The sequence below is a fragment of the Haliaeetus leucocephalus genome, unplaced genomic scaffold (genome assembly GCF_000737465.1).
Source record: "Haliaeetus leucocephalus isolate CR32 unplaced genomic scaffold, Haliaeetus_leucocephalus-4.0 Scaffold439, whole genome shotgun sequence".
In the NCBI taxonomy this organism is placed as follows: Eukaryota; Metazoa; Chordata; class Aves; order Accipitriformes; family Accipitridae; genus Haliaeetus; species Haliaeetus leucocephalus.
Window position 1 is genome coordinate 3,285,699 of NW_010972875.1, and position 24,830 is coordinate 3,310,528.

Below are 24,830 nucleotides of genomic sequence, written 5' to 3' on the forward strand. Positions count from 1 at the left end.
CAAGTGACTGTCGTGGCAAAAAAACCAGGACCGGCAGGAAAAGAAAATGAGAGGAAATAGCTCCTGCTGTGACGTGAAGCTCCTGACGAAACTTTGTATAGAGCAGCCCAAGTTCAAGTAATGCTCAATGGAAACAATCAATCATCATCGTTTTAGAGGACTCGGAGCCAAATGCTCAAATAAATAAATCAACCACCCATTTCTCTAGGGAATGCACCTCCAAGCACAACTTGATGTGTGTTCATTGAGAAGAGACTGGCTCCATTTGTTTACCCTCTCCCATTTATGTATTTGTACACATTATACACTATAATGGATGACCTTACCAGGAAGATGTCTTTGAAGCTTGGAGAGCCAGAGAAGTGACCATGTCTACCTCACAGTCAAGACAACAGGACTGTAAATGCCACCATGATCTGGTATGTACAGAAACCAGAAAGGATTAAAAATACACACTACTTCTTTTGGGTGGGGGAATGCTGGATCTCCTGGGATAGCTTTTAATAGCCCAGATGACCAGAAAATTTCCCTAAAGCATTTAGAAATTTTGCCATTCAGTGCATGTTGACAGACTCTCAGGCAGCTCCCGAGATGACTGTGTGGCTCATAGACCGGGTGGCATTACAGTAACATACAGGTTACCAGAGCCAGAATCTGCACGGTAGGTGTGCTGTGAGAAACAACTCCCCACTTGACGAAGGGAGCAAGTAACAGCAGCAACCTGTGTTGAATTAGGGAGGACACCTGCTCTGAACACAGAGCATCCTTGTGGGAAAAGCTGAGTTTAAAATCTTGTCACTAAAGCAGAACTTGATAAACTGTGAACGCATCCCCCTCAGAAGCATCTGAAGTTTTTCACAGCACGGAGCCCTCTTTCTCCCCAAATCTTTTTATGCTACAAGCTAAGCTCACGTAGTGGAAAGTGAGAAGGTAACGCAATGTGCAAGCATGGATGGATACAGCAAAGAGGGCCTTGAAGAGCAGCCAGGAAGCAACGTACTGTGGCTGGAAGGCTGAGAAAAGGGGATGGGAAAGGGCACTTAAGGGAAGGTACAGAAATCCTGTAGTCGTGTCCACTCCCAGGGTCTGCAGAGTGGCTTCCTTGTCCACATCCCAGCCCGAATCCTGTCCTAGTGTAATGGCATGAGGAAGGATGAACAGCAATTACTGCTACCACCATCCAGAATGATTTACCCAGACCACAGATTGTGCTCTCCTTTTGTGGGAACACTCAGGGATGGAAGCAGCCAAGAGGTGATGGCATGAATTACTTGGACAGTGACAACCTCTCCTAATTTCACAGAAAATGGAAAAGAGCATAGCTGCTGGCAGCAGGGAGCAGTGCAGTGTCCGTGCAGGGCACCCTGCACGTGCTCTGGAGATGGCACGTAAACCTCCTGAGAGAAGACTGATGGCTTGGAACTCTGCTACGAGTCTAAGCCCACACCACTTCTGGTTTGGGGACAGTACTGAGATGGACGATGCAGAGGCACCTGAATATATAGCAAAGCAAATCTGAGTTTTCACTCATACTGCAGGGCAAAATATTCTGAGCGTCCCAGCTTTCCTTGCGGTAGGGTGCCAGACTACATGTCCACCGCCCAGCCAGATGCTGGCTGTTGCAACTATGCCATGCCAAGGTAAGAAATCAGATTATCGCCTATGAATTTTCTGGAGCACACAGTGATAACCCATCTGCTTTACAGCAATCGGACCCCACGCCAAAGCAACTCAGCCATAATCGCCCGCCATCTCTTGCTTCAGCAGCTTCGGTGCACCAGGGTCAACATACATCAATCTCCACTTCCAGGACAATGAGAGGAGAATTAAACTCCTGAACTTAAGGAGCAAAACGTGTATTTCTTGTTCTGGAGCACGCCTGCCTTGCAGCGTTACAAACACACATCTGAGCTCTTGTGGCTGGTGAAATAACAGTCTTGCTGTGGGAGGAGGACGCTCAGTGTACGCAAAGCTATTTGGTCATGCTGCTTGCCTCAGCTGACAAGCTGCTGAGACTACACTGCTGCCAGCATGATTCAGTGAATTACAAATTAGCTCGGATAACTTCTGTGCTCCCACTGAAAAGCAGACATGTCTCCCAATGGCTGTCCCCCCTCACCAAGTAACACAGGACTCAGCTGTGCTGCCCATCTGTGTTGCCCCTGGATGTCTCAGCTCAGCTGACTGTGGACCTAGCTGCGCAGCTGGTGATGAATCCACCAGGTTCAAAGTTGAACGGCTTCTTAGAATCATTTCTTGCCAAAGCTAAAGTCCTGACTCTTCCTCCTGTTGGCTCGCAACACCCAGCCGTTGCACTGTCAGACAGTTCCCTGATAGAAGTTTGTCATGACTTTCGCTAGGCAGAGAGAAGATGCTCTGCTGCAGGTCAGACAGTCTTTCCATCAGGTTAGCAGGACTTCTTCCAAGGCAATGGTATGGCGACTGCACGCTGCCTGTTGCAGGCAGTAATTCCAGTAACTCTTTGTGTCAAGCACCCGTGAGTGACACCAAGGAATGCACTCACATAGTCTTGAGGCACACGTGATGCCGGCTGGTTCAGGCGCAACGCTGCTCCTACCAATTACTGGAGCAAGCATGGCTGCTGCTTCGGCTTTTGTAGCCCGAGTGAGGGGGAGATTATCTGAACTGGAACAAGCCTGAACCAACCTTTTGCTGTGGTCCCACTCGTTTCTTTACAAGCAGCTGCAAATGCCAAAAACTTGCTCATTTCCTTTCAGACCACAGAAAGTAAGGCCTGGAACTTGCCTTGAGTGAGAGATGTTCCTACTCTGAATTATTCTAGCAAGTCAGGTTTGTGAAAGCAGTCATCCTGTGGGTCACCACAGTGACTTGGTGCTAAGGAATCTCGGATGGGAGCTGTGGGACTGGCCACCTTCACAGTTAGAAGATCACAGAGTGTGAGATTGAAGGGAGAAACTGGGTCGCTCACCCCCTTTGGTCTCTCATGTGGTAAAACCACAGAAATAAGAAATTTTGGATCCACTCTCCTGACCCAGGCTGTGCAGCAGGGAAGGGAGAGGCTGTCAGCCACCGCCTCTGCTTCTGCACCAGGACTTCCAAGTCCTGCTCCTGAGGAAGTCCAGTCTTGTGTGCTGCCTTCCAGGAAGCAAGGTAAATGGATCCAGGGAATGTCGGGCTTAACTCTTTAAGGAATGGAAGCTGCTGTTGGTCTTTGAAGTTCAGGAGTACTTTATCTTACTATTTGAGCTTCCCTCTGACCGTTTTGAGTACCTGGGGTACTCATCAGCAGGATGATTCCCTCCTTGTCAGAAATTTAAGCAGGGGAAGGCTTGAAGGGACGTATCAAGTGCTGCTGTACAGGACTTTGCTAATTGCTGTTTAACACCTTGCTATTCCCTGTGCAAACCTATTCCTGCACTGAAATACAATTCCTTGGGCTGAGACCAACTGCTCTGTGAGAAATGCCTGGTTATCAGCTCTGCACACCTGCAGCCTGGCTGGCACATAGACTTCATGGTCCAGATGCTTTCGTTTGGACTATTTCCTTGAGCATCAATCTGGGACTTGATTTCCACGCACAAACCTATTACTGCTGATAAATATAATAATGGAGCACACATGCAAGTGAACTAGGATCCACATGGATGACCTTTTGAAGCAAATTTCCTGCGTATTGCAAATGTTTGGTGATCCCAAATCTTTTCAGATCTTTAGAGGAGACAGTTCAGCTGTGATAGCCCCATCAGTTAACTTGAAACTCAAGAGCCAGTCTGATGTTGAACTTGGTCCAACAACATGTGCTAAGTATCTAATGGCTGGAAATACATTTTAGATAAGGATTTGTTATTTATCAGTTCTGAAAATTTAAAGGCTTGTCAGCATGTGCAGAAAAGATTTGTAATGTGTATTATTTTTCCTGTTTAAGATTGCTCTAGAAAACATTATTATTTTGTCCAAAACAACTATTCAGATTTAATTTTGTTGAGCGGTAGAGGTTTAATTTAGTATGTTACAAAGTATGTTCTCAGAACAGCCTTCCTGTCTTACTGTTATGAAAGCTGTGCAGTCCAGGCATCAGAGGACACAAAGAAACAGAAATAAATGTATGTCCGCTAAGAAACAAAGCCACACTTTTATGAAGATGGGAACTTAAAGATGATGATAACTTAGCTCTATGTAACTGAACGTGAAACCTCAGCACCTTTAAATCCTACACTGGATAAAAGCCATAAAGACTGGGTTTTATCGGGCTTCCTTTTATTCTTTATCACACATTAACAAGTGAGAAACTGAACATCAGTTTTCTTATTACAATGAGAGAATCCCCATTCTTATGTAAAATATTTAAAAACTCAGAGAAGGCCAAATACAAAGCCCCCAGCCTCTTTCTTTGGAATAATTTGCCTTCAATTCCACAGTTTTATATTGATTACTCTTTAATAGATTTTATTTTTAAAGCGTCAGAAGAAGTACTAGCAATGCATAAATTATGTATGTCTAAAACTTATGCCTGTACTTCCCTGTATTTGTTATAAAGGCTGACAGTTCACAACTACTTGCTATCACAAGTGAGACTGCTGAAATGACCCCTGGCCTTAGGGGATACTGTTCTTACAGAAAGACATCCATCGCTGAGGCAACTCTGAGCTGTACCATGGGTGCTCCCAGGATTTTGGCAAGGGAGTAGTGGGGGGCAGGCAGAGAAATTCTGTATGTAGCCTCCTCTGGGGCAAGTTCTGAAAAGAAACCAGTGGGCCACCACTAGACCTTTTCTATAGTTTGTATGCTGCATTTTTGCTCAGCCAATTATGCCCAGCATTAAGTTGTTGCATGAATGTACTGATTTTCTTTGACTATGCTGATAATCAACATACAGAAGTAACTCAAATGTCCCCTTAAAAAAAAAAAAAAACAGAAGAAAAAAACTCTACATAACTGTTTGTAGAAAGCCAACTGAAAACCCTGCGCTGCGCATGGCACCGGACCTCCAGAAACCCCTTCTAACCTAAATTATTCTGATGATTCCTTGAGTAACTTGACATTAACTGATTAAAAACTGACCAAAAAAGAAAAGGAAAAAAACCCAACAAACCCCAACAATCATCCACTTCACAAAAATCAAAGCTTTTGGAAACAATTCTGAATATTTGCAAGATTTGTCAAGTCCAGATTTCAAATCATTGTTAGAAGCACACCACTAGGTACCAGAGCTCATTTCTAAAAGAGAGTTTGTTTTTTAGGTAGCACCTAAAAACTTCCAACAAAAACATTTTAAATTTGGTTTAAACCAAAATACTGTAACTTTTGCATGAGGGAAGTACTGGACCAGAGCACTGAAAAGAAACTGCATTATGATCAGTAAATCCATCTTGTGAAATTATTTCAGTTTTAGAAATTGAAACCCTGATGGAAGTGTAATTAAATGCTTTTAAAATCTCCCAGTCTCCCTCTGTCAAAAGCATTTCAAATCCTTCTAGTCAAAGCATCGCAGATTGCTTTAGAAAAAAGAGTTGCATATACTGCTTTGTGAAGAGAATCCAATTTTCTCTGTTACAGAGGAAAAATAACTGTTACACCAGCTAAACACTCGATAAGGCAGACTTAGTCATTATTCTACAGCACACAACTGTACCCTACCCATTTTAGGAAAGCAAGTAATCTTCATCTGATGTCAACAGTATCCAGCTCTTCTACAATGAATCAAGGGATTTCAAGACAATTTGCAGAAGAGAAATGGGGAACTGAGGCACAGGGAAACAAAGTGAACTGTACACTGTCACTCTGCAGACCAACCTCCTTCTTCCCATACAACTTTACAAGATAAAGCACTAACTTCACCTAAAAAACCTCTATCTTTTAAACTATGTAACTGTCTGCATTATAACTTCTTTGCTCCATACAATATTTCTATGAACATCCAAGACCATGCACAGATATAGCAAGTAGTTTTCCGTGAAAGAAAATAAATAAAAAAAAAATTAAAAAGACTGCCACATGACACCTAGAAGCGTTTATTTTATGCAACAAACTTAAATATGATCATGTGTACATAAAAGTGTACACTGTATCTATGCTGAACAATGCCAGGAAACATAATATTGATGCAACAATCTTCTAAAATAAACATTAAAAAATGAGCCTGGACAGGAAGACAAAATGCAAAACAGACTTACTTCCAATCAGCACAATGCTTAAAATTGAGAGCAATCCTAAACATTTCCAACTTTCCTTACAAAGCTGCCAAAGTCCAACTATTTTTAAAAATTGATTTTTTTTTCTTTACATCAATAATAAAAATCTGGTGACAAACATTATAAAATCAAATGCTGGACTGTCTTTACTCCTTTAAAATTTAGAATATTCCAACAGAACCGTAGGAGTAAAAACACTTAAAAGTGATATATGTTTTTATAAAACAAACATCAATATGTACATTTATTGCAAATTATATTAAACTAAAATGGAGGGAAAATTAAAAAATGAAATGTCTACTTGCGAATTAATAATAATTTTAAGTGATTACTTTCCCACTCTGATAAAAATCAGAAAGCAACATTTATAAAATTGCCACCACATGACTTTTCATAGCAGGGAACTGAAATCTGTACATCTTATTTTTGCAGAAAAGTAGGCAGGCAGAAAGAATTATACATAAAACAGTCTCCAAAAGTAAAGCAAAAAAATTTTTTTGCGATTTTTTTTTTTCCTCTCCTCTAGTCTTGTTTAAAATCCATTCAGTAGACTTCTACTTTTTCTGTGAAACATGGGAATACCTGGCTCTAGAATCATAAATTTGCAATGTCAGTGTAAGGACCTCCTCTGACTTTCTTTAAAAAAAAAAAAAAAAATGCAGCATGAAAATTAATGGTGTAAATACACTTTTAAACTCCAGAATGCAGGAACTGGAACCAAGTGTTAAGCAATTTGCTTAATTATTGACTTTTCATAAAAAAAGTCTCTGGGGAAATAAGTACAGATGCTTTTAGCCTCTTTCTCAAGAGTTTCTGCTTTACATTTCCATTGAGAAGGATTAATTTCACGTGAAAGGGAAGCATAGTTTTCCTTCTGGTTTCAGAGCTGAAAGCTGTGTGTTTTGAAGTAATTTCAGTTCCTGTACAGGAAATTTCTGAATCCTAGTTTTTGCAGAAGCTTGGAGCATGCCTTTATTTGGCCTTCATTTCCTCCCTTTTCGAGCAAGTTTTCTTTTTACCTTTTTGGGGAGCGAGAAAAGGAAATAAAAGTTAATTGTAAGGACATGGAAATTACAATTCATTCTGAATCAAAATCCTACTTATATCTTTTTTACATTTTAGCTTTTACACTCTTTATACTGTGATTCTTCCAATTCTATCTTGTATCTTCTCAACAATTACATAATTAATTGAATATAACTGAAATTCCTTACTGTATAGCACAAATTCCTGATAATCTTGGAAATTCACAAGTTGAATAATAATAATAATTCCATAACCAAGTAATGTTTTTTCAGCATAAACAGAAATATATTTATCCATAGCTTTCACTGGAATCAGAGAATAAGAATGGTAACTTGCTCTAATTAATTGTATTTAATTACCCAGGTTTCTAAAAATAGCCTGTTCTTACTTAAGAACAAGCACCACTTCAAATATTTTTCAAATATTTACAGTAACTTGTACATGTCTACTTAAAAGCAAAAAAACCCTATCAGATATTGCTATTTTTACATACATTTTTCTAGAAGATAGACAAACTTATTTGATTCCTTACTGTATAAGCTACAATAAAAACCACAGAATTTTCCTATACAAGATGCCTGCTACACCTTAAGGAAGCCTCCCTCTGCTATCTCTGTATCCTCAGTATCTTCCTGGCTGCTCCCACAGGCCTTAAAAAGATCCATTGCATTTTGGGAATATTCTGGACTTGAGTCTATCTCCAACAGTGAATCTCCATCACTTCCAAGCACCTGGCTTCTGAAAAACGTTAACAAGGTTTTGGTATTTTTTCCAAGAAACACTGAGGTATTATATATTTTAAAGAAGCTGTCTGATACAGGTGGCTTATTAAAGGCTATGGATAGTGCAACTTTTTATGAAGACTTAATAAAACTTAATAAAACAAGCATTGCATGGCAGTACACATGTATTACCCTCTTGAAAGACTGAACAATTTAATAGTGCATGAACCTTGCTGTGAGAGGAAAAGGTAATTCTTTTTGCTCAAGGTTCTCTGTAAGATCTTCAATTTATAAAATCTCTAGCAAGAAATCATTCCAGTGATTCTTTCTTCCTTTAGATTAATTTGTGATTTCTTCCAGCACACTGGTTTGCTGACCTTATCTTATTGCTCTACAACTTTGGATACTTGTGCATTAAATTATTGTATCAGATTCAGCTAAACAAATTTCTCAGTGTTTATGCGCATTTGTCATTTGTTTATATTGGAAATAAATTATCATCCAAGAGCTGTTTTGTAGTTTACACAGTTCCAAATTCTGCTTTTGATTTACTTAAAATATATTCTTGTTAATATTAAACAAGCACAGACCCAAAACACCAGAGAAGTATTACAGTTAGAATCATAATTTATTCTATTTGTTAAAGATGGTTGGTTTTTAAGCCTTTGTTATCAATGAACTGAAGCAGAGCAGAGCGCCTGAATTCCTGTGTACCTGGCATTAACGAATGCACTGAAACACCCTCAACTCTTTAGTTCTTTTACATAGCAATGCTACTAAGGGGAACCAAGATGCAACAGACAAAAAAAAATTTGGTGAAAATGGGTTAGATTATCCTGTTCTGACCAAACAAATTCCCTTCTCCAATTCCAGCTGCCCTGGTATTTACTTTGAATAATAGAACACAATATATGTTGGACCATGGTGTTTATAAATCACTGTGATTTAGTTGTGCCCTTTAACTATGCTAGATCTGTTATAATTGTAAATTCAGGGTCTTTCTTGAGACAGGAAAGGCCCACCCCACCCATGTATTATTTTATTTATTTATTTTTACCTTTGTAGATCAATTTGCCTCTGTGCTGCTGCTGGCTTTTTTGCTGTGTCTTGCTGTTTTGGTGCTTTGGCATTACCTGCCTCTAAACTCCCTGGACTTTCTTGACTGACTGCTGCCCTTTTCCTTCCCCTGACAGGTGGTTTACTTGTTTCCTCATTTTTTGCAGTGGCACCCTGAGGTTCAGGTTTGGGTGGACGCCCTCTCCTGGTTTTTGCTGCGAGTGATGGTCCTGTTTCATCTGCATTTTTTTCTTCTGGTTTTTGATGAATATTCTCAGTTCCAGATGCTGTTGCTGGTCTTTTTTTCCCACGTTCAGTGCTGTTTCCTTGTGTAGCCTGATCAGAATTCATCTCCTAGAAAATAAAAATCATGAATGTGAAGAAAAAATAGATTCCCAAAGGCAAACTCAAATTGTTACCTCCCTCCAGCAGAAACATGAGTTTATAAAACAGTAAGTGTTCTTATAAAACCACATCACATGGTCTTTGGTCTTAGACCTAGTATAAAGTTTTACTAAATGGGATTTCGGACATTAACCTTGCAAAAAGATTTTCTACACTGTGCATAAGTTTTCCTTTTAGTGTTCCTTTTAGTTGCTTGAAAGTGAGATTACAGTAAAACTAATAATCTCAGCTCCTCCCATGATGGTTCTTCAGGACAAGCTCCTTTTACTGCCTCTCTGCCAACTGACAGAAAAGAACCGAGGAAGAAGAGTAATGATTCTGGTACAGCAAAGGTGCAGATTACTAAAGCCCTAAATGCCAGTAAAAGGAAAAAAAAAAACCACCCAAACACCCCAAAAAAACAATGCTTGCAGGGAATAAAGGGAGTAAGACCTAGTCACAAATGAAACTTGCTGTCTTTGTGAATTCTTTGTCATGTCTGAATAGGTATGGCCTACATGCATGTTCTTCTCAAAATGCTGAACAAGGTAATGGAAGTAATTAAATTTCATGAAGCGGTGTCTGTATATGTGAAACAGAAAAAGTGGTGGCAACGTAGGTCTCTACATAGGAAAAGTATTCATATGGAAACAACTGGATGCTAGACCTTCATTTGAACACTGGCTTCCGAAACAGTTAGGAGGAGGGGCAGAGAAATGGGTACTGAAGAAGTATGGCTGGGATGACTTCGCAATTTCAAACAAACCAGTTAAGGTCACTCACTATTATCAGTGCTGTGTCTGAACGAAGGACTTTTTTTGTTAAATATTCTTAAATGTTTAAATAAGTCGGGCAGTCTCTGTAATCTTTATTACTGTTCTGGCAGCTTCATAGCAGACATTTACAACTGCTATTCATAAGAACTTCACAGATAACCACTCTTTGAAAATTTCAACTAAAGTCAGGTTTCAAGAACCTAGCAAGCATTTTTTAAGATTTATTTCATAAATGCTTTGCCTAACTTCTCTAACTTTTCAGAAGAACCCTATTTTTGGGGAAAAAGAACCAAAAAAGGAACCATACGTTGAAATTTGGGAAAGATTTTTTCTTCTTTATTAGCTCACGGGTGTGAATATCACGTGGATGTTATTTTAGAAGATTAAGAAAAACCTAACTTTCCTATGTGATGATACAAATCCGAACCACCTGCTTATTACTCTGATTTCATCTAATCAGAAAAGACTGAGTAGATATACAACTTCTTAAAATGCATACAGCATGAACCACCTATGTATCCCCACATTATTACAAAAATCTATTTTGATTTTAGAATCACAGAATCATGTAGGTTCAAAGTGACCTCTGGAAATCATCTGGTCAAACTTTCTGTTGAAAGCAGGGCCTCAGGGGTTATCCAGGGCCCTTAACAAGCCAAGCTGTGAACAGCAACATTCCACCACTTTTCTAGGCAACCTATTCCAGAGTTTAATTCTTCTCACAATGTTTTTGGTTTTTTTTTTTGCTTGCTTGCATCCAGATGGAATTTCCCCTGAAGCAACTTCTGCCTTTAGCCTTTTGTCCTGTCACCATGCAGCCTTGAGAAGAGAGTACTTCCATCTTCTCCATAAATATGCTTTAGATATTGAAAGACTGAACAGATTCCCCCAAAGCTTCTTTTCTCTAGGCTGAACAAACCCAACGCTCTCAACCTTTCTTCATATGACAACTTCTCCAAGCCTTTAGTATCTTGGTGGCCCTCTGCAAAGCTCTCTCCAGTTTTTCAGTATCTGTGTTGAACTGGCGAGGACACAGCAGTCTGGACACAGTATTCCAGGTGGGGCCTAATGAATGCCAAAGAGGATGGAATAATCACACCCCTCAATCTGCTGGCTATACCCTTGCTGATGCAGCCCAGGACCCAGCTTGCCCTCACTGCTGCCAAGGCACACTGCTGACTCATGCTCCACTGGTCATCCATGGTCCCTCAGTTCCTTCTCAGCTAACCTACACCCCCCGCCAGGCAGATCCCAACATGCTGTACTGCTGCTTGAGTTTAATCTATCCCAGATGCAGGACTTAATATTTACCCTGGTTAAACTTCATGCAATTGTATGGTTTTTAAGTTAAAAAATCATTATGATTTAGGCATGATCCTCTCTCTCTAATGGAAAGGGGGGAAAGCATTAAAAGTCCTCAAAGTTTAAATAATATTTTAGTTGTGACACGATCCAAAAGTTAGATGTTTATTTCATGCTAGAGGACCACTTGAAATTTTCCTGGCAATACCTTCAGTTAAGCCACAGGTGTCAACCTTCACTCTGAATCGCAGCCTTACTGGAAAACATAGAATAAAGAAGGGAATCTTTCGGAATTTTAGAAAAAAAGAAGGAATTCCCTTCCAATTTGCCTGTGTTATTTTTGAGCATATGAGCTCTATTAATTACTCACAATAAAATAAATAGTAGTTTTGAAAATAAGGGGCCTTCTATTGGGCTAGGAAAGTGATATAACTACATGAAATGAAATCGGACATTACCAGTTCCTCAGAGACGACCTGCAGTGATGTGTACTGAATAATCCCCCAATGCCAAGCTTATTATAGAGATACAGTCCATAAAATCCCCAGACATACCTTGTTTTTCACAGGTTCTGTCTTTGCTGGTGTGACTGAAATAATCCTCACGGGATTTTCATCATTTTCACTGACCCCAGTTTCTGATATATCTGAACTTTGTTCCCTGGTAGCATAATTGAAGACAAAATAAAACCAAAATATATCGAACAAAAGAAGAAAAATGTTTGCAATTATTAAAAAAAAAAACCAAACCCAAACAAACCAAACCAACAACAATAATCATCATCATCGTCAATGCAGGCAGGCTAAATTAGTTAAAAAAGAGCTGAATTTGCCCAAGTTCACACATTTTCTTTCCCACAACTGGAAAAGGTCAGAAAGGGATTGGCTAGTTACTGAGCCAAATCCCTTATCACATGCACAGTGCCATACAATTCTTTTTGCAAACTTATGAACAATGCTCTAAACAAGGACGTGCTGTTTTTCCAGATAGAAAAAGATGATACTGGCAAAGGTAGTGAAGAAATACAAAGACCAGTAGTGCTCAAAACTTCAAGTTAATTTACACAAACATACACTAGTTTTAAAACCAAAATAGTTTTAGAAAAAAACCCCAAGATTATTACAGCATATACCATGCACACTTACAGAACAAATTCTGAACTGACTAATATTTCCCTTCGGCCTTATGAAGCGTAGCAACTAGAGTTAACTTTCTCTACTTTCTTTAACCCTTTATCTTAGCCAGTTAATCAATTCTAAAACAAATTAAACAATCTTAAAATTTGAAAGTGTAAACTGTTTCTCCAGATTTATGACAAATTTAAAAACTCTAGGTCCACATAAAAATCACACTTACTATAAGAAAGACTGAATATTGCAATCATATGTTGCATCTTTCCACTGAGATCCTGGTCCTCTTCAGCAAGCTCTTTTTAATTGTTCTTAAATAGGTCAGAATATTTCATCTACATCAAAAAATGTTTCTTGCTACCAATCAGGATTAATCCTAATTTACACATCAAAAATGTCTAAATTTCAAAATCTGTTTAGTATTAATTATAGCTGGTCTCTTCAATTAATATATTTTCAGATATAAAAATATTATGAATATTAACCACCAAAATTTCAGACAGTATAGTGTCTCTTCTGTTGTATTATATGTTTAGGCCACACCTAAACCTTGTACTGAATTTTTGTCTACTGAAAAAAAACCCCAAACCAAAAAGCAAAGATAGAGATTTTACCTATGGAGAACTATTATATTTCTTTGAAACTTAACAAAATAAAGACACTCTTCAAAAACATAGGCACACACCCCAAATCATCTCCTGTCCTAAAACATGCAAGCACACTGGAGAACATGAAGTAAAGAGTTCATGAAAGTAATTTCAAACTCCTGTACCTTGATCTGTTTCCTGCAGAAGAGCTCAGCTCAGAGTTTACACTGATATTGCTTCCAGTCTCCGATCCTGTAGTTCTAATATACGGTCTCCTTCCAGTTGCAGATAACGGTTTGTTTACTGTACCTAGTACACCAGTTGGTTTTGGCTAGAAGAAAATGTTTAAATCTTACAAAATGGGAACTACAGATACATATTTAATGTCTACAATATTTTCTTGAGTATTTTAAAATACTTCTTCTGGATTAACAGTCTCAATCACGATGCAAACCATTTAGAACTACAGACCTCATCTTCACTTAAAACCCACTGTCTATCCTACTTTAATTTCTCATAATTTAACAGCACTACATCAATTGCCTTCCTCTCTCTCATGTTTTGAAGAGATAGCAGCTGGAGGAGTCTCAATGAAAGCCAGAACATTAGGTAATATCAGGGGACTGAAAGGATGTGGCAATACTCTTTCAGTCTCAATATGGCTGGGAGCCTCTGGGTAAGGACGAAAGGGAAAGCAAATAAAGCAGATGTTGTTGTGGGAGTCTACTACTGATCACCCAGCCAGGATGACAACACTGATTAATCTACAAAGAATTAAGGGATATCTCTAGATCAACTGCCCTTGTCCTTATGGGTGATTTTAGCTTCCCAGACATCAACTGGGAATATCATACAGAGAAGACAAACAGGTCCAGGAAATTTCTGAAGCATGTTGAAGATAACTTCTTGGTGCAGGTACTAAGGGAGTTGACTAGGAAAGGTGCCTGCCTAGATCTGTTGTTTGTAAACACAGAGGGACTTGTGGGTGAAGTAGTGACTGGTGGCTGCCTTGGTTACAGTGACCACAAAGTAGTTGAGTTTCAAATCACTGGTGATAGGAGAAAAACTGCCAGCAGAACTTTGACCCTGGATATGGGGAGAACAGACTTTGAGCTGCTGAAGGTGCCAATTAGTAAGGTCCCCTGGGAATCTGTTTTTAAAGGTATTGGAGTCCATGAATGCTGGTCACTTTTTAAGAGCCATCTCTTAAAAGTGCAGAAGCAGGCAATTCCAAAGTGTCGGAAGTCAAGCAAGTGGGGCAGAAGACCAGCTTGGCTAAGCAGGGATCTTCTTCTAGAACTTAGGCAGAAAAGGAAAGTGTACGGACTTTGGAAGCAAGGACAGGTGACACGGGAGGACTACAGAGATGCTGTTAGCCACTGTAGGGAGAAAATTTGTGTGGCCAAAGCTTGATTAGAGTTCAAGCTGGCCAGCACTGTAAAGGACACAAAAAAGGCTTCTTAAAATATGTTAACAGCAGAAGGAGAATCAGAGGTAACAGCGGGCTGTTGCTTGACAAGGTCAGTCACCTCACAAATAGGAGGTGACAAAGCGGAGATGTTTAATGCCTTCTTTGCCTCTGTCTTCAACACTGACGATGGGCCCTGGGACCCCCAGAGCCCTGTGCTGGAAGACCATGACTTGGGGGATGATAAACTCCCAGCCAACCCTGAACTTGTTTGAAATTTGCTGCTCCAGCTGGATGTGCACACATCTATGGGGCCTGATGGGATTCATCCCAGGGTACTGAAAATCTGGCTGATGTCATTGCAGGACCTCTCTCCATTATTTTTCAATGGTCTTGGGGAGCCTGGAGAGGTTTCAGTTGACTGGAAGCTGGCAAATGTCTTCCTTCTTACCATTCTTGAAAATTGGGACCCTAGTCTAATTACAGGCCTGTCAGTCTCACTTCAGTGCCTGGTAAAATTATGGAGAAAGTTATTGTGAGAGTTATTGAAAAACATTTGAGAGACAACACAGTCATTGGTCATAGCCAGCACAGGTTCACAAGGGGAAAGTCCTGTTTAACCTACTTAATTTCCTTTTATGACAAGATCACGCATCTATTTGACCAAGCAAAGCCAGAAAATATGGTGGGTTTGAATTTTAGCAAAGCTTTTGATACTGACTCATGGTATCCTTCTGGATAAACCGTCCAGCACACAGCTACACAAGTCCATAATATGTTGGGTGAGCAATTGGCTGACGGGTCGGGCTCAAAGGGTTATAGTAAATAGGTTCTATCAGGCTGGCAGCCAGTCACCAGTGGGGTTCCCCAGGGCTCAATTTTAGGGCCAGTGCCCTTTAATGTTTTTGTAAATGATCTAGATGCAGGATTCGAATGTACATTAAGTAAGTTTGCTGACGATATTAAACTAGGAGGAGTTGTGGACTCCCTCAAGGGTAGAGAGGCCTTAGAGAGATCTGGATAGACTAGAGAGCTGGACAATCACCAACTGTGTGAAATGCAACAAGAGCAAGTGCCTGATTCTCCACCTGGGATGGGGTAATCCTGGTTATACATACAAACTGGGGGACAAGAGGCTGGAGTGCAGCCCTGTAGAAAGAGATCTGGGGGTTGGGGTTGAGTCAACAGTGTGCCATTGCAGCCAAAAGGGCCAACTGTGTCCTGGGGTTCATCAAGCACAGCATCGCTAGCTGGTCAAGGGAGGTGATCGTCCCACTCTACACTGCACTGGTGCGGCCCCACCTTGAGTACTGTGTGCAGTTTTGGGCACCTCAGTATAAGAAGGACATCAAACTATTAGAGTGTGTCCAGAGGAGGGTGACCGAGATGGTGAAGGGCCTTGAGGGCAAGACTTAGGGGGAGGAGCTGAGGTCACTTGGTTTGTTCAGCTTGGAGAACAGAAGGCTGATATGCGACCTCATCACGGTCTACAACTTCCTCAAGGGAGGCAGCAGAGGGGGAGGTGCCGCCCTCCTCTCTCTGGTGACCAGCGACAGGAAATGAGGAGATGGAATGAAGCTGCTTCAGGGGAAGTTCAAATTGGACATTAGGAAAAGGTTCGTCACTGAGAGGGTGGTCGCTCACTGGAACAGGCTCCCCAGGGAAGTGGTCATGGCACCAAGCCTGTCAGAGTTCAAGGAGCATCTGGATGACATTCTTAGTCATATGGCTTAGTTTTAGCTAGTCCTGTGAGGAGCAGGCAGTTATGACCCTTTTAAGTCCCTTCCAACTTGAGATATTCTATGATTCTAACATCCTATATTTGCAAAGCAAAGCATCTCTGGGAAAGGTTTTTCAAAATGTAATGCAGAATTAGGTTCACAACAACAGTAGGAAACGTGTATACATTTATTACAGAAAGTTACTGTAAAAATATTTAACACCATCTATCTATTCTGGGGTTCTTCGATACAGTGATGGTATTTTGGGTCTTGCTATGGCTGGTGTCTGTTGACTGATTTGGTCAGGATGGGTGGGCAGCAGGAATTTTTTTATTTGGTCTCTGGGGAGTAATCAAGGAAGTTTTCATAACTGGCAAGTCACATTCTTCATGTAGTTTTACATTTCTTCAGACACAAAGTTAATTTATTAAAGCGTTCCCACAAGAAAAAGTAATTCCCATGTGTGGAAGTTATGAGGGAGCAGGCAGGACAGAGATACCACAGATGCTGGCAAACATTTGGCTAGCAAAAAAAAAGCAATGATGTCTGTAGAAACAGCCTGTTACTGAGCACATGTTCAGTAAGTGGATCATCCAGTGCTAATACTGCACAACATTTACTTAAACATATTATTCTTATAATATTTTATTTGCTCAATTTGCTGAGTATTTATAAAAAGTAGGAAGCATTCGGCACAGCTAATAGGAGAGAGAAAATTGTTTAAGAGAGAAAAGAAAGTGCTTCTGCACAACCAGCAGGTTGAAAATTTCTGGCACCTACTGCCATAAGAGGTTGTGAAGGTAGAGCATCAGGATGTCCAAAACCAGAGTGGATAAATTTGGGAACAAGTCCATAAGCAGATAGCAAAGCCAACAGGCACAGATGCAGAGTCTATCATCCCATTATAAAAATTATGAATGCCGGGGGAGTAAGAAGGGGAATGTACTGCAGAAAGTGGCTGGATTTGCACACTCTCCCTATTCATGTTGTATTGGTCCCTCTGGAAAAACACTACCAGGCCAAAAAGGACTGCTCGTCTGAGTCAGTGGGGTATCCTTACACACCTGTGTTTTCTGAAATGGAAGTAGGCAGAAAAAGAAGCATGTGTTTGTGTATTCTATTAGAGCATGGAATAAATGTTTGTTTTCCCAAAACACTGAAAATCACCTAAATAATATTAGCTTGGTATGGGACATCCCTCCCCCCTAAATCTAACTCTGTTTTAACAGAATGCAGGAGAGAAGCCTGTCTTATACCAGTAAGACTTTTTTTAGTTAAGACAAAGCTTTAATCTACATTGCTGAATGCCTTATCAAAAGATAAATGTAGTACACAAGTCAACTTGCTTCAAAAGCTTCATTCATTATATTTGAATGTTGTCAAAGGTGAAACAATTACAGCAGTAGCCAGATACCTTCTTTTAAGGATATTTAAAGCACCAGTCTGGTACTGGCTGCTGCTAAAGAATGGTGGTCTTCTGCCTCCTCCCTTCCTGACATAACTCCAACCCAGCTCACTGAGGCACACCATCCAGGCTGGTGTCATAGGGTGAATGTGAAGCAAGGAGAGGCAGGATTCTGCCAACTGAGCAAACCTCACCCACATGAACTGCTCTGACAGCGGAAACTTTTTGTATGAATGAAAAAATCAGTGTGAGAAGAAGCAATTTTAAATGATAGGGCTATTTACAGAGTGATCATTTGTCTCTACTCTTACAATGAACAATTACCACAAAGTTCTGCTCTAACTGAAGACTTTAGAAACTAATGCAGTAACAGTTCATGGAACACAGAATATGAAAATTAATAAATGCACATGAAATTAATATTAAACCCATGGTTTATACTGTTCTCAGGATTTTTTTATTTTATGGGTTAGCCAGCACTCTTTCACTAAGTTTAAGAAAAAAACCCCACCCAACTGCTAATTGTTTGAGCTAGACTAAAAAGCATTCCAACATAGTTTAACCAAAATCTAGGAAAAACAGCTACAGAATCTTAAGAAAGGACAGCTGATGGTAAAAGGTATAAAAATAGGTTCTGTTTTTTTTAGGATTTTTTGTTGTTGTTGTTGCGTCCATATTGTGTCCTGTCCCCGCCACCCTCCAAGACTGGGTATTTTCTCTCCCCTGTGAAGGTATCAGCCAAATTATGTCTGAAATAAAATGAGATGTTCAAAATGGTGTAGACATTTGCAGTTGAATTTAACAGCATTAACAGCTATATTAAAAACATTAAGACTGAAAATTTAAGACCTCCAATGCTTGAGGTGTCACAGTTCAGTATCTGCATCATAATTTCATGCCACGCTTATCTGAATAATGGAAAAACCTGTAGTTACGTAAAAAACTGTAGTTGGTCAAGAACCTGTGCCTCAGTGCACAGTTAACAATCTTGGTGGTGTGTACTCACCTGGTGGTATGTTAAAGGCATTAATTATGCCATCAAACAAAAGAATCACAAATTATTGTACACAAACTCTTAATACCATCTTTGAACTACAGCAGTCTAGGACATTTAAAAAAATCACAAGTAATATTCAAAGAATTTTAACTTCTCAAAATACAGTACCTTTCCTGTCAAAAGAAGAACCCTTGTCTCTTCTGAAATGTAATTCCTGTCATTGCAGAAATCCTGTATAAAAAATTAAAATAAAAATAAGTTTGTGTTTGATCTCTCAATCTTGCTGTTGTTTTTTTATATATACACAACTGACTTCTAAAATTAGATGCCATTATCAAGTGCTACAGATATTTCGCACCATGCAACCTGCTGACAAATGAATCAATCTAATAAAGATAGGTCAAACTAGTATTTTGGAGCAGATTTGTAGCGAGCATTACTGAATGACAGTATGCCACACTTGAAGTTGGGATTAACATTTTTTCTTCTTGAATAACATGAATTGTTTGAAATGAAGCAAAACTGCCCTCCCTATTTTTTCACTTGCATCTTTTTAATGGGAAGTCCAAAGAGAGGAAAAGAGGTGCCATCTTCTCTAAAGTAAAGTTGAAACTTGTTACCTTTGTCACTCTGAGTACAGTTTACACAGACCAAAACACTAAATCTGAATGCAGGTAGCTCTCACAGATACCAGGTCCCTGTTACCACGGCATCTGCCATTTCACAATTAAATAAGCAAACTAAATTATGCTTAAACAGACTCTGGAAAGGCTGTTAATTAACAGTCTAAGATACTGAAAAATGTGAAATGTATTCTTCAGTACAACCAAAACATCAGGTTTGGTCCAGAAAATTACTCTGGTTCAACTTACACTATTTAGAAGTATGCCTCTTGAACAACAGTAGTGCTATCGCCAACAGTAGAGCTGTACTCACCAAGACTATTACTATGCAGTAAGAGGACTAACTTGTACAGCAAGCAAAACAGCCAAACATCTACTGACAGATATAAACATACCACAGCTAAGATAAAAAATGTTCCCTTTTTCTTTTTTGTCTGCTTTGCTTTCTAATTCATATATAGTCAGAATATACATATAGTCTTATATATGCAGATGCACTTGTAAAACACTTTAATGAAATGATCTAGCAGTACATGCTAACATATCAGTATTTATTCTAATTAGCTCTCACCTGGTAACATTTGGCACACGTTCATAATACATAGATAGCATAGCATACAGCTGATGTTAAAAAAAATTAATTGCCGAGGATAAAATATATGCACTTTCACCACTCATTATATTATGTTATGGAGATAACCAGCTCTCAATTATAAAAATCAAAGTATCTCCCCTTATTACTTTGGAAATAAAATTAACAAATTTACCTTTTCAGGTTGTGTAAAAAATTTGGTTGGCAATACAGGGTCCTTCGGTGAATCTGCATTGCACAAAGCACTTTTGCTGTTGATTACACATAGTGCTACATCACACACTGTATAAAGTTTCTGAAGAAAAAAAGAGAGAAGTATGTTTTAGGAATTATTTACTGTTTTTTACAGAGTACAGAGAATGTAGTTCTTTAAAAAGTTTAATCTATGTGTTAAAATAACCATCACTAAGGACATATTTTGTAATTACATCATTAACCATACTGTTGGCTCTCCAAACACACACAGAAGTCCCCTTTTTTCATATGATACTATATAATAAAAGCTAGTAATACTTTACATGCCTATGCTATACAATAGAAGCTCTTACTCAATCAAATCACCATAAATGGTTTCTCATTTCTGCTAGAAACTAATAAGTTTAACAGTAGCCATATAATACAGTATTTCCTCCCAGAACAGCAAAAGATACTTGTATCAGGAAACTACACAGTAGGAGTTAAAATAAGGGAGGCAGGCAGTAACAGGAATATTTAACAAATTTTGTTTATTAACTCCATTAGGTATTGTGTGCTGGATAAGGTCAACAAGGTTCTGAAAGAATGAGATTGGCAACATGCAGACAATGCTCGCAATTAACACTCCCTCTAAAAGACCATAAAAATGTCTGAGCTAGTGCTTTCAGATTTCCTGCAAATCCTGTTCATCAACTGCTTGTGAAACCCTCAGCCCATCACCCAACACTTATCTGAATTGCATTTCTTACTTCATTGGCCTTTGGCTCATCAGGAGACTGAGCATCTCGGGTAAGCTTGATGTTTTCTGCCATCTTTTTCATGAAGGCATGGCTATTGTTCTCATTCTTTGTCATTAAAACTTCAAGCATGAACCACAGGCACCTAAAAAGCCACAAAACCACAAGCAATTACATTCTAGCTTTTATACTGCAGCTCCCACATGTAGCAATGTCTTAAAAAATTTTTGTCAGCTGTAGTAGCTTTTTCTTAAGAAACCACAATCAATTTGAAGATATCATAAAGAAGTAAAATCATCTGAAGGTGCAAACAGAGTCTAGACCTTTTACACACAGAGTCTTAATTGTAATCTTCGGAATAAATCTGCCAAATTAGTGTGCTGCTTATTATAACTGTAAACACTGCCTAACCAATCCAAGTATGAAGAGAAGCAAGTATTCTGGTGCTGCCATCATCTAGATGAAATTCTGTAATCACTACCTTGGGCTATATCTACGTTCCTATCAACAATGTACCATGACCACACTTGAAACAGGCTAAAACAAATCATACTGCTGCTAGACAATTACCCACACTACATGGTTTAATACTGGAATTCAAATAAAAGAGGAGATCCAAAGCTGAGCAGGTCAGATTCTTGCTAATGCTCCATATGGAAGGAAAAGAAATCCTTACAATTAGACATAATGGAATTAGCTTTCCCAGTTTTCTTTCTTTCAAGCTACTTTATTTACAGGGAGAACCCATTATATTTTGACTAAAAGTTTGTTTTAAGAATTTTTCAATTATGATATAAAGCACAACTGGTCCATCCACACTATCATTTGCTATCAAGCTTCACAGCTGCATGTGGCTAGATGGTCAACAAGAGTCATTAATATGGTAAAATAAGACTTAGTTGGGAAAGACATATGGGTGGGTCTGAGAAATGCAGACTTTGCCAGTAGCTAATTTAATTCTGAAGCTCTGGAGGAGAGATTACCTTGTAGAAAGAGGCTAATAAAAAACTAGAAAAACAGGATGACTGAACATTAGAATTCCCTGTCCACGAAAGCCCCAATCTTCTTAACTGATACAAATTAAAGATTGTAACACAACAGATTAAGGAATATTTCTCTCAAAAACTCAAAGTAAAAGATGGTTGTGCTCCATCAACACGCTTAAATAGTTATCTGGTGTTCAAATAAAATAAGACATCTATATTCCGACTTGCGTCGAAGAGCTACAAAGGCTACAGTAACTAAATCTGTTAGATACCTTTACATCCATCTATTCACCATTCTCAAGCACTTAAATGGCACAAATACAGGACTGATAACATACCACACTGACTAAGCTTCTCCAAAACCCTGTGTCGTCCAAAGATTACTAATGAGGACAAATTTTACTCCAGTAATTCCAGTTAACATGTGTTAACTTCAATAGCTTAATTTCCTCACTAAGCCAACAAATTAAATAAATTATTATCAACCCTGAACAAGACCTTTCCAGAACAACAGTGTGATTTCATGTAAAAAATATGCATCCAGAGGAACACAGTCACATAAAATAAGTTCTTTCTCTGTATCCATTTTGGTATTTTTTGAATATGAATTTTGAAGAAAAAGACAAACCCAGACCCAAACATACCTCTGTAGGACAAGCTTAAAAAACTTCATAAGAATAAATATCACAGATTACGGTTAAGGAACTTGCTAAGCATGTATTTACTTTACGTGACTGTATTTAGGCCATGTAAAACCAAGATGAACTAGAGACACAACTACACAAACACAAAGCCAGTCTGCTTTTCCAAGTTTGCAAGCATCTATGTTAACACTTTAAAGTGAACACTATGACTTTCAGAACTCTTGAAAGAAACACTGTATTACATTATATGAGAAAAATGTTTTGCATTTATCTCAGGAGACTCTTCAGAGAAGCATTCTTGCCAAAATTCCTGTACAGAGTATTTCTTTGTTTGGAGCAGTCCTCTCTGGCTAGTTCAGCCAGCCTGTGACAAAAATGAGGGAGGAAATTTGACAACAAAGGAAAGCTATACAAGGGGTGTCCAAAAAAGCTCTGTGCCCTACACAGCACTTCTGATGCATATTGTAGTACACGGTTATACATGCCTTTGTAATACCAACACAACATAGCTCACAGTTCCAACAAAAATAAATACAAGAAAAAATCAAAACACTAAAACCAAAGCTGGCAGCAGAGGGGACACTTTAACAATTTTTAAAAGCTGTTAAAAATTAACTATTTTTTAAAATTCATTACAAGACACAAAGGAATACAAAAGTTATATTTAAGGTATGAAAGATTACTGGAGGCATACAAGAAGGTCTCAAACTGGAAACAGTACAGAACAAGCTTCTGTATGACAGGCTTGCGTTCAATAATCTGTGCTGAATTCATTAAGCACTAAGCCTGCACTGCAGATGTGCAGTGCAAATGCTAAATCAGCAGCAAACTTAGCATGAATTCTAGTAGGTTTGCACGGGGCGGGGCGGGGGGAGTTTCCAGTGAAGCAGGACTCTGACCCAGCATCAGTGGCATTATGTTTTCAAGTCTTGGAGAAGCTCTACATTTTATAAGTTTCAAAATATTTGAACTGACTTTACTTGGCTTCTCTTAAGTGTGTTGGGAAATTCTACAGATATTCCTAAGCACAGATACAAGAATCTAAAATCATTACTTCACTTTAAAAGAAGCCTAGACAACTCACTAATTTGGTATCCTATGAGCTCACTAATTTGGTATCCTATGAGCTCACTAATTTGGTATCCTATGGTGTGACCTACAGGCTACCATTTGGGCTTTCAGAATATACTGCTAAGCAGTTGTTGGTGCCTTCTTCCCCTGGTTAAAGTGTTACACATTTCCAAGACTACTCTTTTGCAAAATACTGTTGCTAAAACAAAGAGTTTCTCTTCCTAATTGTTTTTTTCTAAGCACAGAATAATTCTCAGCATAACAACACTAAAACCGTTTGACACTTACTCTTTGACATCTCGAAGCTGATCAACATCCTGAGGTTTTGTGAAATCTGGATCATGTGCCAGTAAATGAATCATATATGGTACCACATATTCAGGCAGCAAGGATAGCAATTTTTCTACATTAACAAAAAAATCATAAACAATCTCTATTACACATATGCATCACAAGAAGCATTTTTTCGAAGTATTACTTTTTCAAATATGGAATGTAAAATTTCAACTTGCATTTTCTTCCTACAGATTTTACCTTTAATGAATCATTAAAAATAAATGAACAAGTTTTACTACTACAAAACTACTTGGTCTTACTTCAGGAAGGAGGTCATAAAGCCTAAAATATCAGAAAACAAAATTTTATTTTTTGAGCAAAACAACCACCGCAGTAACAGCATTGTATTTTACATGCATAATTCTCAGTAATGTACAGAGAAGTATTTTATGGTTTATGCTAAACTAAGTAAATTTAGATTTGAACGTGTCTCATATAAAGATGAGGAAACAAATTACTTGTCCAGTGTTTCTTTACAAAAGCTATTTCCTTAAGTTTTAATGATTACTCCTTCCAGTTCAGTATTTGACTATTGTATTCTTAACAATTTTACTGAATTACTAACCGTTAGCCATAGGGTTCTGCTTAATATATTCTCTTCGTATACTGATGTTTTTGAGCAAGCACTGTCTGGCATGTGCTCTTCTCTCTTTCACAGGGTCTTTGGCACACAAAGCAAAGATTGCCATATATTCCAAAGGGAGCAGTAATTTCACAAGTGCCTTATGCAGTTTCTGGGCAAATATCTGCCTCACTTGGTAGCACTCATCCTATAGCAACACAAAACATAAGAGTGCAACCATAAAAATCTTGGTCTTAAAAAAAAAAAAAGCATTCAGGTGGAATTATGAGGAGACATTTTAAAAATATCAACTGGTGTAGCACAATAAATATTTGAAATTTCAAGAACTCTTTTGAAAGCTGCAGTGAGGAACAGAAAATACACAGTGTAGCAGAAG

General features: G+C 38.7%; 1 protein-coding gene across 3 annotated transcripts in view; it reads right to left on the bottom strand.

The window, feature by feature from the left end:
* Positions 1 to 5,977: 5,977 nt before the first annotated feature.
* The window catches only part of PDS5A (PDS5 cohesin associated factor A), an 84,457-nt gene continuing 65,604 nt past the window's right edge, over positions 5,978 to 24,830 (bottom strand). For 2 of the 3 annotated variants that reach the window (XM_010574454.1, XM_010574451.1), the window contains exons 24-32: positions 24,437 to 24,641; positions 23,824 to 23,938; positions 20,847 to 20,979; positions 20,078 to 20,197; positions 18,856 to 18,918; positions 13,342 to 13,487; positions 11,994 to 12,099; positions 8,979 to 9,331; positions 5,978 to 7,192 (exon numbers count right to left, since the gene is read on the bottom strand). In XM_010574454.1, coding sequence (XP_010572756.1) covers positions 7,189 to 7,192; positions 8,979 to 9,331; positions 11,994 to 12,099; positions 13,342 to 13,487; positions 18,856 to 18,918; positions 20,078 to 20,197; positions 20,847 to 20,979; positions 23,824 to 23,938; positions 24,437 to 24,641 — 1,245 coding nt within the window. In that variant the 3' untranslated portion in view covers positions 5,978 to 7,188. Of the gene's footprint in view, positions 7,193 to 8,974; positions 9,332 to 11,993; positions 12,100 to 13,341; positions 13,488 to 18,855; positions 18,919 to 20,077; positions 20,198 to 20,846; positions 20,980 to 23,823; positions 23,939 to 24,436; positions 24,642 to 24,830 lie in introns of those variants that run through there. The other variant, XM_010574450.1, reaches the window with a different exon arrangement.